At 44.7% G+C, this 14,146-nt stretch overlaps 3 protein-coding genes across 4 annotated transcripts; 1 reads left to right on the top strand and 2 right to left on the bottom strand.

Moving 5' to 3' along the window:
- Positions 1-7,207: 7,207 nt before the first annotated feature.
- Positions 7,208-8,258, bottom strand: LOC120701209. Its single transcript, XM_039985344.1, has 2 exons — positions 7,928-8,258; positions 7,208-7,826 (listed from the first exon to the last, which is right to left on the bottom strand). The coding sequence occupies exons 1-2, from the start codon at positions 8,034-8,036 to the stop codon at positions 7,696-7,698; spliced, it is 240 nt and encodes a 79-aa protein (XP_039841278.1). The 5' UTR covers positions 8,037-8,258; the 3' UTR covers positions 7,208-7,695.
- A 1,807-nt stretch (positions 8,259-10,065) lies between these two features.
- Positions 10,066-11,009, bottom strand: LOC120701208. Its single transcript, XM_039985343.1, has one exon. It carries the CDS (start codon positions 10,880-10,882, stop codon positions 10,592-10,594), a length of 291 nt encoding a protein of 96 aa, XP_039841277.1. The 5' UTR covers positions 10,883-11,009; the 3' UTR covers positions 10,066-10,591.
- Positions 11,010-12,128: 1,119 nt separating this feature from the next.
- On the top strand, positions 12,129-13,771 carry LOC120701206 (1,4-dihydroxy-2-naphthoyl-CoA thioesterase 1-like). 2 transcript variants are annotated; one of them, XM_039985342.1, is made up of 3 exons: positions 12,129-12,762; positions 13,269-13,464; positions 13,606-13,771. In XM_039985342.1, the coding sequence occupies exons 1-2, from the start codon at positions 12,394-12,396 to the stop codon at positions 13,422-13,424; spliced, it is 525 nt and encodes a 174-aa protein (XP_039841276.1). In that variant the 5' UTR covers positions 12,129-12,393; the 3' UTR covers positions 13,425-13,464; positions 13,606-13,771. The 2 variants fall into 2 exon arrangements, with proteins under 2 accessions (XP_039841276.1, XP_039841275.1); XM_039985341.1 differs by having other exon boundaries at positions 13,269-13,771.
- The last annotated feature ends 375 nt before the right edge of the window (positions 13,772-14,146 follow it).

Here is a 14,146-nt window from a genome sequence, read left to right as displayed (position 1 = left end):
ATTCAGCTCCCACATCTATATACCTGATGTAAATCTTTGGACAAAGCCTTTGCATTGCATGCATAACTTTTACATACTACACTTAACCCATGATATGAAGTTTTATGTTGAGCATCTCCTACTCTAGCTTTGGAATCTAATCAACACCTGTTGCTTTTGGAACTCCTAACTTAAAAATGGGGCCATATATATTCCAACTTCATGAATGTGAGTTATTAGAAGATTCAAAGTTGCTGGATAAAATCGTCAAGAAAAATAGCATTAGTAGTAGGTGAGAATGGGCAACTCGGATTGCAAGAAGAGGAAAAGAAAAATCACAAGGAGTCAAAGGGCCTTCGAATTATTGGTACATAGATACCGCAATTGTAAAGCAGCTCACTAGTTCTAGTTCAATCAGCTGAAATTCAATTAACTTAGATTCTCAAAACAACATAATATCTAATATTATATATTCAGCTTGGAAAATTTCTTTCCACACTCGCTTGTAGCTACTCCCACATGTGTATCTCATGATATATGACATATCTAATCAAACGAAAAGTATGTATGTGGAGTATGTGTTCATACTAGAATATCTATGATGATATATATGTTGGGTATGTGACTATACATAGAGTATATGGCCATACTTATTTTATATACTAATACTAAGGTATAATCATAGTATATTTAAAAAATAGGGCTGTTTTTGAATTTTTTCATGTATATACCTTTGAAGTATCTTAGAATAAGTATATGAACATACTCAAAGTGGTAAATGAGTATGCGGACATACATACGATGGTATACTGATGATGAGAGTAGCTACACGCGAGTGTAGAAAAAACTCGTCCATTCAGCTTTATCATTTTTCATAGGATATGCTATTACATTTATCAAGTTTTTTAGAAGTAGCACCTAAAGTATAATACAACTTTAGCGTATTTTTATGCTCAGCTAACTCTGATCTCACTTGTTTTTATTGGTATGGTTGTCGTCATTTGGCTAGAACATTTCTTATTGAACATAAACTACAAAACAAATATTCATAAACAAAGTAAAGGGGATGTAGACTATTTTGTCACATATTTAATTTCGTAGACAACAAAATACACTTTTATATGCACAAATCCTTTGTCAATGGGTCATGGCGCTTCAATTATAGGCCCTGATTGTACTCCATTAATAATACTTATACACATTATCTTATGTTCCAAATAAGAGATATTATGGATTTGTAAGTCATTTGCATTCAAAATAGTTGAAATTCGAATTTAATCGAGTGGCATCATCATCACCGGACAAGCAAGGTTCCACATCATGGTACTCAGTTACCATCATGGGGATACATGCGCTATTCCATTAAGATTTCTTCTACTTCTAGAAACCATTATAAATCAATATATGAAGCTTTACTTTAACTCGGCAAGCCAAATATTTTGACAAATAGGATTATTAATAAAACAAAAAAACATGCATAAAGGTAACAAAGGATATCCAATTACTCACATGGATGGAAATGATGGGCATCGATATTCGTCTCATGTAGATCATCATGTGCGTGTGGTAGCTTGGCCAGTCTCTCGTATATAGGCGTTCAAAGGAGTATTTTGTGTGCATGTTCGTAGGGTGATCAATTTGCATGTGTATGTGTGAACTTGAGCATGTGTGTTGTATTTTGCAAAAATAAAGAAAAAACACTGGTCGATCTATATGCCTGCAAGGACGAATATTCCACTCTCTTCATCACAGCAATTCATAGTACTAGTCTATCAACCCGTGCTTCCGCACAGACTATTTAGATATATCTAATAATTATCTATCTCACGCTCTCTTTAACCAATTAAATATTCTAATCCAGTACTACAAAGATACATATTTATTATTATATAATTATAATAAATGTGATAAGTTTAGTTACTAACAATTTTTCTCACTTTGCATCACACCTCCATATATGTTTGACATGTGTTTAATTGAACACTTCATTTGAGCTATGTGAACAACATCTCTTCTCTTGTACATGAATATATGGTGATAAACACCTTATGGTTAGTATATATGTTTATATAAATAATAACATAAATATTGTATTAATAATGATAGGAATAGTAATTTAGAATTTTATATTGATGCGCTTTAAGATTTTATTATAATAACATAATTTTGTTTCAGATTTGGGGTTGATTTTAACTTTTATTATCTTATAATTAGATAATATATATGAAAATTTAGGGGTTATTTGATATTATTTTATAATGGCATAAGTGGGTAATTTACATGAAGATTAGAGGGTTACTTTAGATTATTTTTTATAATGGCAAAGGTGAGTAATTTAGATACATATTTAGGGGGTTATTTTAGTCTATTTTCATAATGGCAAAGGTGGGTAATTTATTAAAAAAGATAACAGATCCAATGACTATTATGATTAGAGTTGCCGAATTGATGGCCAGATGTTTCTGATTTTTGTGAGAATTTGTAGAATTTTTCTATTTTTTTAGACTGTCAACGTAGGATCTTAGGTGGCTTCACCTGGAGGCTTCAAAAGGAGCTTCCAATTAGTAATAGTAAGATTTTCTTGACACATCACTGTGGCTGGAATATATTTTTTGTGTACCAGCCACGTGTCTAGATAAAATGAGGATAGGCGCGTATCCAGTTGTATCCCAGCCGGGAAATGAAAAAAAAAATCTCCTTTTGATTTGCACAGTCGCGTTCTGATCTCGCAGCCATTACTCCTTGCCAAGTTTTCAGCCCGGCTTCATTCCATGTTCGTCAGCCAGACAGGCTATAAGCCTATAAGATGACTCCCCTCTCCATCATCTTCCTCCCACCAACCGAGAGAAAACAACCCCTTTCTTTTCCTAGAGACCCTCTAGGGTTTATCTGTTGCGAAATGGCTCGCCTTCCCAGGAAGGTCAAGATCCAATGGGTCGCCCGCAAGAAAGCACAGGCCAGGGGCGTCCTGCTCCTGCAGAGGTACGAGGAGCTCCTGCGCCAGCGCATCGAGAAGCTTAGAGAGGAGGTAGGGAAGATCAGGACCGCCAACCACGAGATGAACATCCGCATCATCCTCCACGAACTCATCCTGGAACGCCGCAGCGTAGCCGATGTGCCCACCGGCGTCCTCCTCGACGTCACCGCGCTGGCGGAACAGCGCCTGATGCTCCTTACTGATGAGAGCGTCAACTTCCCCCGTGGCCTGGGAGCTGAGCCCCGCGATTGAAGTGGCGGCGGCGGCTGCTTCTAGGATACTGCTCAGGACGTGGGCGGCGTATTCTGAAGAAGCTTTCTTCAAGGCCCTTGTGTAAAGGGCTTCTACATCATTCGATCAGCCAGAAATAAGGGCTTGTTTCTCATCCAACAAGAAATAAGGCTTCTATGTTGTGTTTCGTTCATTTTCCTTTCAGTCGAGTAGTCGTGTGTGAGACTGAGTTAGCTGTCAATGGAGCCCTTACAACAGGGCTCTATCTCTATGTACTCTGAAATTTAATCAATTTCGTGAAAGTTGTAATTTATACATTGTGTTTTGTTCATTTGCTTTCAGTCAAGTTGTGTGTGTGAAACTGTGAATTAGTCGTCAATGGAGTCAGAGTCTACTTACACAAGGCTAAAACTCTGAATTTGATCAATTTCATGAAAATTGTGTTTTGTTCATTTGCTTTCAGTCGAGTCGCGTGTGTGAGTTAGTCATCGATGGGTCCTTACAACATGGCTCTATATATGTACTCTGAATTTGATTGATTTCATGAAAGTTGTGCTTTATACATTCTTTCTAGAGTTGATCTCTGATTGAGGATTTAAGGTGTGCTCTTTTCACATTAGCAATTACATTATTTTTTTCTTGAAATATAATATTGGTACACCAAAAATTTTATGTTCATTACACTTAAGTCTTATTAGGTTGGTGTACTCCTCCATTATTTGGGATTAATGGAGTGAAGTGCTGTCAAGTTATTAACGATGAAGTTCATTACTTCATTTTGATTGTTGCTAATATGCATCGTGTGGTAGTGCCAGCAGCATTTCGATTAATGGAAGCAAGAAAGTGCTTGGATCTCTCTGCTCTCACAGTACAATAGCAGCAGACAGGCATAAGAAATAAGGCGTTAGTTTCGATTCGCATACAGTTCAGACACGCATGCATGGCAGCCCATTCTCTCTATCCTTGTGAAGGGCTTCTATCTCAGCCAGCCAGAAATAAGTGCTGCATATGCAAGCCTAATGTTCAGGCGAATGTACAATCTATGTTACGCTTTTGTTTCATTTGTTTTGAGTCAAGTCGTGTGGAGTTTGTTATCAGCAATATAGTTAGAGCGAATAGAATATTCCTTTATGTATTCTGAATTTGATCAATTTTATGGAAGCTGTGCTTTTATAAATTCTTCTTTACAGTAGAAGATTTAATGTATGCACTTTTCACATGACCAGGAGGTTATGGTCACTACACTTAAGGCTGAAGTGAACTCCACTTATGATTACCGGAATAAAGTGGTGTCAAGATAACGTTTAAGTTTGTTACTTCATTCATTTTGCATTATCATTACATGGCATAAGCCATTATTAATCAACAACGAAGAATATATATTTAGCTCACATTGGAAACTAACATGTTGTGTGCAAAATGTTTCAACAAGTAGTACTATTATATAATGGGCTAAAACAAATTGCACCAAGCTAACAAACAAAGGTACCCAACTACACCCTTTGAAATGGGACATGCTAATCTCATGACTGCGTATGTTTATGGCTACATGTGGTATATGTGTGCATGGAACACTTTTCTCTTTGCACAGAGCATTCTTCAAAATTAAACTTCTTTATACACCTCCACACGTGTGGCATGAACATCTTTTCTATGCCATAGTGGTTTTTATATCCTGACATCTCACACCCTTACACCTCTCAACATTTTTCTCGACATTGTTTAGCCTTTATTATTTAGGCTAACTTGTGATCCTGTCAACGATGAGGCTTTCAGGTCCGTAACATGACCTTTCTCATGTTGCTCGTAACGGATTAATAATGGTTGACTGATCATGTAACCGACCTATCAATGATGAGGCCTTCAGGCCCGTAACCCGTCTACTTCCTCAAGGCCCCGTAATCTTCTGGGCTGGAAACGGATCTGGGATCCGTGGCGATTATTCCTTAACAGGCCGCACGGCCTTTAGGAAGGAAGGACCTGCTTGTAGACTACAGAAAGTAAGTTAAATTTGTGACCCAGGATTAATTTATTCACCGAATCGCGGCCCAACCTGTAGGCATTGGGCCACATCATCAGTAATCCAACAGAGAAGGTTTGGCCCACGGTACCCTTGATTTGGAGTTGTATGTTCTGCAAAAGTACATATGCTTTCTAAGTTTATTACAGAAATTTTCGAACTGTAAAGTTTGAAAGCAAGAGACTACTAAATGTTTGTGTGGGAGAAGAAAAGTGTATAGAAAAATTATACTGCTGAGTAGTTTTGTCTGAACTTTCAGTTTCCAATTGATCGATCATAACTTCTGAAGTCAACAACAATATTAGCAGTGCTGCAGTTTTTTATGTTCATCTCCACCCTCTATTTTTGTATTCACTTCAAATGTGCAGTAGGAACATTTGTGTGGGAGAAGAAAAGTGTATAGAAAAATTATACTGCTGAGTAGTTTATTTGAACTTTCAGTTTCCAATTGATCGATCTGAACTTCTGAAGTCAACAACAATATTAACAGTGCTGCAGTTTGATGTTCATCTCCACCATCTATTTTTGTATTCGCTTCAAATATGCAGTAGGCTAGTGAATAAAAAAATTGTAGCTCCATTATTTCAGCTGGATTGTAAATACGAGGGTCTGTTTTTACAATCCAGCTGGATAAATACAAACCCTTGTTTCCAGGCTGCTTGCCCTTTAGAATCGCTGTGTAGACTTTGAGGTCTGTTTATCCCATAAAAATTTCTTCAGCATAGCGGTAATTAAGGCTTTGACATGCCACATATAGGTGGTGGTGTTCTTAAGATAAAAGAGCCTTTTTTATGGTGAGAGTCAAAGATTTGAGGACTGTAAGAATATAGAAGTAAAGTAGTCGAGAGTCAAAACAGAAGCTAGCAAAGTTAGTGCAGGGACTGCAAAGCGGTTCAGATCTCTAAAAGTGGAGTACTCTATAAACTCATGCATCGGATGATGATGAATACATGCATCTCTGACACCAAAACAGAAAAATAAGAGGAAACAAAGCATCATGCATGGCCTCAAAAGCAGCAACACCTAAGCTAATGTTGCAGCGTCAGTCACTAAATCTCTCCAAGACAGACAGCACACCTTCATCACCATGACCCTTGTGTGCCAGCAATGGGGATTCAGACTCCGCCACCATTCGTGCTATGCCACACGAACTCAACTAAAGGAAAAATAAAAAAGTTTGAGAACTTGCATGCAGCCTCGGCAGCAGTTGATCTGCAGGTAAAAAAGTTTTTGATGTTCATCTCCACCCTCTATTTTTGTATTCACTTCAAATGTGCAGTAGGAACATTTGTGTGGGAGAAGAAAAGTGTATAGAAAAATTATACTGCTAAGTAGTTTATCTGAACTTTCAGTTTCCAATTGATCGATCTGAACTTCTGAAGTCGACAACAATATTAGCAGTGCTGCAGTTTGATGTTCATCTCCACCCTCTATTTTTGTATTCACTTGAAATGTGCAGTAGGAACATTTGTGTGGGAGAAGAAAAGTGTATGGAAAAGTTATACTGCGAGTAGTTTATTTGAACTTTCAGTTTCCAATTGATCGATCTGAACTTCTGAAGTCAACAACAATATTAGCAGTGCTGCAGTTTGATGTTCATCTCCACCCTCTATTTTTGTATTCACTTCAAATATGAAGTAGGCTAGTGAATAAAAAAGTGTAGCTCCATTATTTCAGCTGGATTGTAAAAACACTCATAATGCTACTCCCTTGTTTCCAGGCTGCTTGCCCTTTAGAATCACTGTGTAGACTTGAGGTCTGTTTGTCCCATAAAAATTTTCTCAGGATAGAAGTAATTAAGGCTTTGACATACCACATATAGGTGGTGTTGTTCTTAAGATAAAAGAGCGTTTTTTATGGTCCTTAGGTGGAAGCATCAAACTATACGACTAGATAGGGAGGTACAAAGAGTCAAAGATTTGAGGACTGTAAGAATATAAAAGTAAAATAGTCGAGAGTCAAAATAGAAGCAAAGTTAGTGCAGGACTGCAAGCGGTTCAGATCTCTAAAAGTGGAGTACTCTATAAGCTCATGCATCGGATGATGAATACATGCATCTCTGACACCAAAACAGAAAATAAGAGGAAACAAAGCATCGTGCATGGCCTCAAAAGCAGCAACACCTAAGCTAATGTTATGGCGTCAGTCACTAAATCTCTCCAAGACAGCCAGCACACCTTTCATCACCATGACCCTTGTGTGCCAGCAATGGGGATTCAGACTCCACCACCACCATTCGTGCTACGCCACACGAACTCAACTAAATGAAAAAAAAAAGTTTGAGAACTTGCATGCCGCCTCGGCAGCAGTTGATCTGCAGGTAAAGAGCTCGCGCTGCAGTTCGCCCGCAGTCGTCGTCGCCAAGAGCTTGCTTTGCAATGAATGGCTATGGCTGTGTTGTATGTACTGGTGGGTCGATCTCGTTCTCGTCATCAGGTCGTCATCGCCATGGACGGACGGATCGGATGGGTCTGTGGACGAAGCAAGGTCACGAGGCTGCGGCGCTGCAGATCCTGGCCTTGTCGAGCATGGACCACATGACCTGCACGTCCTCGTACGTGCACGCCATCACCTCGCCGTAGAGCTGCGACCTCTCCATCTCGCCGCTGTGCTCCATGGCTGCAGGCAAGCAGGTCGTCATCATCATGAGCACCAAGAGCTTCCATTGTTCATCGCTAGATCGTAATGGATGGGGAAAACCAAAAGAACTATGTATTTACCTGATGAAGGAGATTGGGGGTGGTGGTGGCGCGGCGTCTTCTTGCCGTCCCGCTGCGGGTTGAGCATCTTCCTGAAGGGCGTCGTGATGGTGCGCACCCAAGAACCCATGCTGAAATGCAGTCCGCTGCGTGCTACTGCTGCTCGATGCTGGTATCGTGGTACAGATAAAGGATCGGACTGTGCTGGAATGAATCGGTGTCTTTTGTGTATGCTGGTGGGATCGAACAAGTACTGTGCTGTGGTAAACAACAGCTACTCTGGCGGGGCCTTTGCGCCCATATATATACCCGTCCATGGCGAGAAGAGGAGAGAGAAATGCAAGGGAGAAAAAAGAAACAAAGAAAGAAAGAGTGAGGCGAGAGGAAGAGGAAGGTGGGAGGCAAGATCCGGAAGACAAGATTGGTGGGGGTGCACGTTGATGTCGACCCAAGAAACATAAATTTATTCGGCCTCAATTGAAAAGCAACTGGCGCCCCGGCCAAACCGGCCGCTTTGAGCCGTGGGATCGCCGGAGCTCCGGCGATCCGACGGCGCTCCGGGTCGGGTCGCGGACACGGTAGCGTGAGGCACATGCGTCCTGATAATGAGAAGAGAGAGAGAGAGAGAGACTGAGAGCCAGAGAGGGAATCGATCTTCTCTCTTTCTCTCCTTTAAATAAAATGTTTCTATAACGTTAAGTAATCATTCCCGTCACATTAGAGTATCGTTACGAGATACTACTACTACGTAGTGTATAGTTAATCTGAAAGTTGACAATTGGATCGGGAATGAGTTCCCGTGAAACCAAGGATCCCTGACGCTCCCGTGAATACTAAGACTTTGAATAATGATACGTGAACGGTTCGAAACAAAGATTGATCAACTCCATGAGATTTTACAGGATCATTTTGCAAAACAATTCTACTGTGTTTTTTTTGGGGTTTAGTTCTGGACGGTCTCACATCGCGATGTCTAGCAAGAGGATCGGACTTGTAAGGACATGCAGATGGACGCAATGGGAGTGCGAACAGAATGGTGGAGGTGTGGGGACGACAGGGCGCGCATGGCGGCACGTGCACCGGCTCCATCTTGAACGGATAGGGTGCTAAAAGGACAGAATCATGAGGTCGCATGCTGCAGGCGCACATGCACGGAGGAGCAGCAGCCGGAGCCGGAGCTGGAGATGGAGATGCGGGGCGGGGCCCGAGAGGCCGCGCCGCCCAGACCACAAGCCGTCAAGGCGAGGCGTGTGCTCGCCGGCGCCGGCCCCAGCCTCGCGCGCGCGATGCATGCACGCATGTTTCCCGCGGCAGAGCGGTGGCCACCTCTCTGATCAACGCGGCGGCCCCAGAACAGTGCTTCTGCTACACTGAAACCAGTCGGCTTTGACCCTTTGGCTGCTTGCGTTGTATGCAATGCATATGCATTCTCTCTCTCTCTCTCTCTCTCTCTCTCTCTCTCTCTCTCTCTCTCTCTCTCTCTCTCTCTCTCTCTCCTGCAAAAAAAGCAAGGAGGCCTAGAAAACCGCTCCGGGCGCCGGCCACCGCGGTGACGACCGGCCGGCGCCATCACCAACGGTTTCCCTCCGTGTCCGGTCTCAGCCACAACGAATCATGTGCGTGTTTATGTGCTCTGACAGAGTATCTAATGATGCACGAGACCAGAGGAAAAGAATTCAAGTGCTGATTAGGGAGCACAGGATTCGAGCACTCCTGTGTGGAGTGGTGGAGGACGACGTCGGTAGGAGTACAGTAGTATACTTATTTATACAAGTAGTATAAACAACCAATCAAAAGAAAAAAACATTGGAGGTTGCAAAACACAGCGACTTCTAAAAAAAATATGGGCGGAGATGCTCGTGCATCCATGTGATGGCCGGTTATTGTCTCCGGCATTGTCACATTGGCATGCATCGACGACTGGACTGATTGAGTACGCGCGTTCATACCATCAGATGCGTGTCACATGCATGGTCAGATGCATGAGAGCTCCATCCGGGGCTCGGCAGCTCGAACGCGCATAAAGAAATGGACCTGATGATGAGCATGTGTAAGCGGAAATCAACATCAAGCAGGCAGCAAGCAGAGCAGAGAAGTACTAGTAGTACTGATCAACGACTGAACATCTGAATATGATGCTACAGTTTTGATGGGCACAAAGTAAATTCAGAACTGCATGCTTTCAGAAAGAAAACCTGCAGAACTGGCTGAATCCATGCATCGGGCAGGCAGCGTAAACAAGTATACAGATTCAGACATGGACCACCGAGACTTTATCTAGCCATATCCTACTACTCTGTTTGTGCCGTCACCGGATGGGGAAAGCGAGCTCTTTGTTTGCGTTCACGTGACTCGCTCGAGTTCCCCAAGGCGGGGCGGCGCAGAAATGAAAATGTAGCAGTAGCATATGGAAGGAACAGAGATAGGCTGCCGTCGTGTGCCCGCCGCCGGCCAAGCATGTGCTCCATCACATCGTTACCCGGTGGCGCGTCGGCAGCGACCGGCTCGACTGCGCAGTCGGTACACCGGAACAAGCGAGCACAACGCAAGTTACGCAACCGTCCAAACCAACCAACCTAACCAGACGGGCCCGGCTAGCTAGCCCGCACGGCGCGTACGGTGCCGTGGTGCGGGCGGTGAGCTGGTGACCGACCACCGCACCGCGCCTCCGGCGGCCTGCGGCAGCTAGCAGTGCGGCCGCGGCGCCGCGTCGTCCCGCGCGCCGGCGAGCAGCATGCCGCGGTGGACCCGGTCGATGACCTCGGACGCCCGGCGGTCGATGTCGTCGTCGCCGCCGCTGCTTTCAGGCGGCGCCCTCGTCCACGGCGCAGCGCTCGCCGCTTGCTGCTGCTGCTGCTGGCTCCGCTGCCACGACGCTGCTTCTTGCTCATCTCTCCCCGCCGTCGTCTCCGCCGCCGCCGCGAAGCCGAGGAAGCCCAGCACGGCGGCGCGCTTCCTGCCCGCTGGCCTCCCCATAAGCACGTCACGCTCCGGCCGGAGCTCTCGCTCGCAAAACACTCACCGACCACGACGGGGAAACACTACTTGAAGACACTCTACTAGCTTGAGCGTGCTCTCTACGAGTAATAAGCAGTTAATTAAACTCTTGCTTGAGCACGGCATTACTGCTAATAAGACGTTTGCATTTATAGTCGCTGAGATCGAGCGACTTGATGCATATTGCTATTGCTGATGGTCGTCTGGTTCGGCGGCGACGACAGGTAGTAGGAGGGTTCCGATCGAATTTGCGCTTTTCGACAGCAGCCGGGTAGGCAGCAGGCCGAACCGAACGAATCCCTGACCATCCATCCGTCGCTGAAACCGTGTGGTACGGCCTCCTCCACACACTGGCCGTGCGTACACATCACATAGATTTAGGCCTGGGCCGTACTTCAGTTAGGTGCTGCTGATAGCTAGCTATTGAGCTAGTGATTGATCGGGTATGGGTGAGCATCGAGTAATCAAGGGGTTTAGTCGTCCTACCTACCTGGCGACCGAGAACATATGCATATGGGAGAACAACTAACCTGGCATGATTAATTATTCTCTTAGCTTGATGGGAGAGAGAAGTGGGAAGACAATCTAACTATTGTTGTGTGCCAAATGACAGAGACAACTGCACAAATAAATGGATAGATACGATTATTATTCCTGGGACAGCCTAATGCCCAGATTAGAGTATACATATGAACTCCGTTATCATGGGGAGCCCACTTCCTGACCTAACTGGAGCACAAAGCTCTTTTAATTTAATTTGCTGGTAATAATGATTACTTCTCGCCGGTGATTGCTGGGTTAACATTCGACAATGATAAATGCTCGCTCGACGTGCATACCTTTTTCTGACAAAAAAATTTAATAAGGATATGCTCGACATGTACAGTGATGTAGCACATGGGATGGACCGATTATTAGACGGTGCCACATGTGGTGGTCACAAGCTTTACCTTATCATCATCGTGCTCTTTTCTTTTCCAAAACACACGTAGACAACTTATAAACCCCCTTTACTGATTTAAGTTCTTTTTTAGCAAACTTTCGTGATTTAAGTACATGGGTTATCCTTTGCAACTTTATTTTTCTGAGATGCTTTGCAACTGAGAAGACGGAATAAATAAAGGTAGAGCAGGGAGGGAGGGAGCCAAAAAGAGGAATAAGCACAGCATGATGGGCCACAGGGCACGAGATGACGAGAGGGTGTAACAATTAGGCCCAGTGTTCCCTTTGGCGGCCCATTCAAGCCCAGCCCGATGCATGCCCAGATACATACGATGCGCACGTACAGCCCAAGCAAGCCCACTGACATCAACACCAGCGGCGGAGAGCAAGCAGCTGAGCCAGCCATGGTCAGCGCGCGTACGTCCTCCTCAGCTTCAGCTGGCGCTTTATTACCCTCCCCTCCCCTCGTTGCACTCACGCTCGAGGCTCGAGTTTGAGCACCCTTTCCAGTTTGCAGGGACAGGCGCTGCTTGTTGGCAGCGACGACGATGGCCGGCGGCGACCGTGCCAGCAATAAGGCTCCTCCGCCGACGACTCCCCCAGCGGGGGCGGACGAGGAGGGCGCCGTGGCGGACAAGGCCCTCCACGCGCTGGGCTTCGAGTTCACCACCATCAGCGCGCGCGAGGTCGCCGGGCGGCTCCCCGTCACCGCCACCTGCTGCCAGCCGTTCGGGGTGCTGATCGGCGGCGTGTCGGCGCTGGCGGCGGAGTCCCTGGCGAGCGTGGGCGCGTACATGGCGTCCGGGGGCCGGAGGGTGGCCGGCGTGCAGCTGTCCATCAACCACCTCCGCCCCGCCCGCCTCGGCGACCTCGTCCAGGCGCAGGCCAGCCCCGTCCAGCTCGGCCGCACCATCCAGGTCCACCTCGGTCCTTCCCCCCCCCCTGTTCATACAAATTCAAACTCCATGGGCTTCAATCTCATCGCCTGTATATGATAAATTTATTTGAAGCAATTCATTTGTCATGAGTTTGCTTGCTGCGATCGATCGGCATTCATAGAGTTTGCTTGCTGCGATCGATCGGCATGGCTGCTTCACCGAATTAATTAACAATCGGACGAATTAGACCACCTATTGTTTTAATTAGAAACGACGACGGCGGCCGGGAGTTCCGGGTCAGCGGCGTAACGTGGGCGATCACTTCGCTTGACCGTTGGTTCAGCTTCAACTGCTCAAGCTCAAGGTTGACCCGGTTCTCTGACGATTGTGACGTAACGTCAACACCTTCACAGGCAGCCATGGACAGAGACCATCATTAGCATATATAATTGATATCTTGAGCATACATACATATATATGGCAACCGCTGACTGCTGGCAGCTGATGAAACGTTTCGTGGTCCGTCTTGGCATATATATATGCAGGTCTGGGAGGTCCAGATATGGCGGGCAGATCCTTCCACGGGAGAACGCAAGGACCTCGTGTCCACAGCAAGAGTTACCATGCTAGTAGCCAACCCGTCGAGACCTGAGGAGATGACGAGCCATGAGGCCAGCATCAAGAAGCACGCCAAGCTCTAGTTTAGGGCGAGCATGCATCTATCTACGGGAAGTTTAGGGTTTTATTCAAGAGAAAATTGATTCATGCCACCACAACTCCGTGAAATTGGATTTCATGTTCAAAATCATGCCACTCAATGGCATAGATTTCAACATGAAATCCAATTTCAAGAAGTTGGAGTGGCATGAATCCAACTGACCCTTTATTCAAATGTGCTGCTTCGATCTTGTGCCGTGGTTGTGTTGTTGTTAAAAAGAAAGGCAATACTATTACTATGACTACGTTTCACCCTGATTGTATATATGAATAAGTTGGCATGAGAGACATATGTGTGTTCTTGAGAGAATTATTTATTGGCCTTAAAAAATGTTGTGCTTTGTTTCTTGGCTCCTTTTCTTTTGAACTTGGCTATTTAGCTCCAAAACAAGTTTGTTCAGTTTTTTGACCCTTTAATCACCTGCAGTTAGGTATGTAGTCTAATTATATTTAAACACATCAGTTTATCACTACTACAAAAAAAACATTAACCATGACTTTTAAAAATAGCCTCGGAGGCGGCCACAATTTTTAACTGTCTCGATTAGTGCCCTGCATTAACCAGGTGGTCATTTTTTATTAACTGAAGCGGTTACAGAAAATCGCCTCGCAAAATCGATTAACCGAGGCGGACACTACTAATATGACCACATCGGTTAATAGACATTAACCTAGGCGGTCGTCCTAACTTAATAACTGCCTCAGT

This window comes from Panicum virgatum, chromosome 3K (assembly GCF_016808335.1).
Source record: "Panicum virgatum strain AP13 chromosome 3K, P.virgatum_v5, whole genome shotgun sequence".
Classification (NCBI taxonomy): domain Eukaryota; kingdom Viridiplantae; phylum Streptophyta; class Magnoliopsida; order Poales; family Poaceae; genus Panicum; species Panicum virgatum.
The sequence above is the reverse complement of the archived record's forward strand: the minus strand, read 5'-3'. Positions and strand labels throughout refer to the sequence as shown.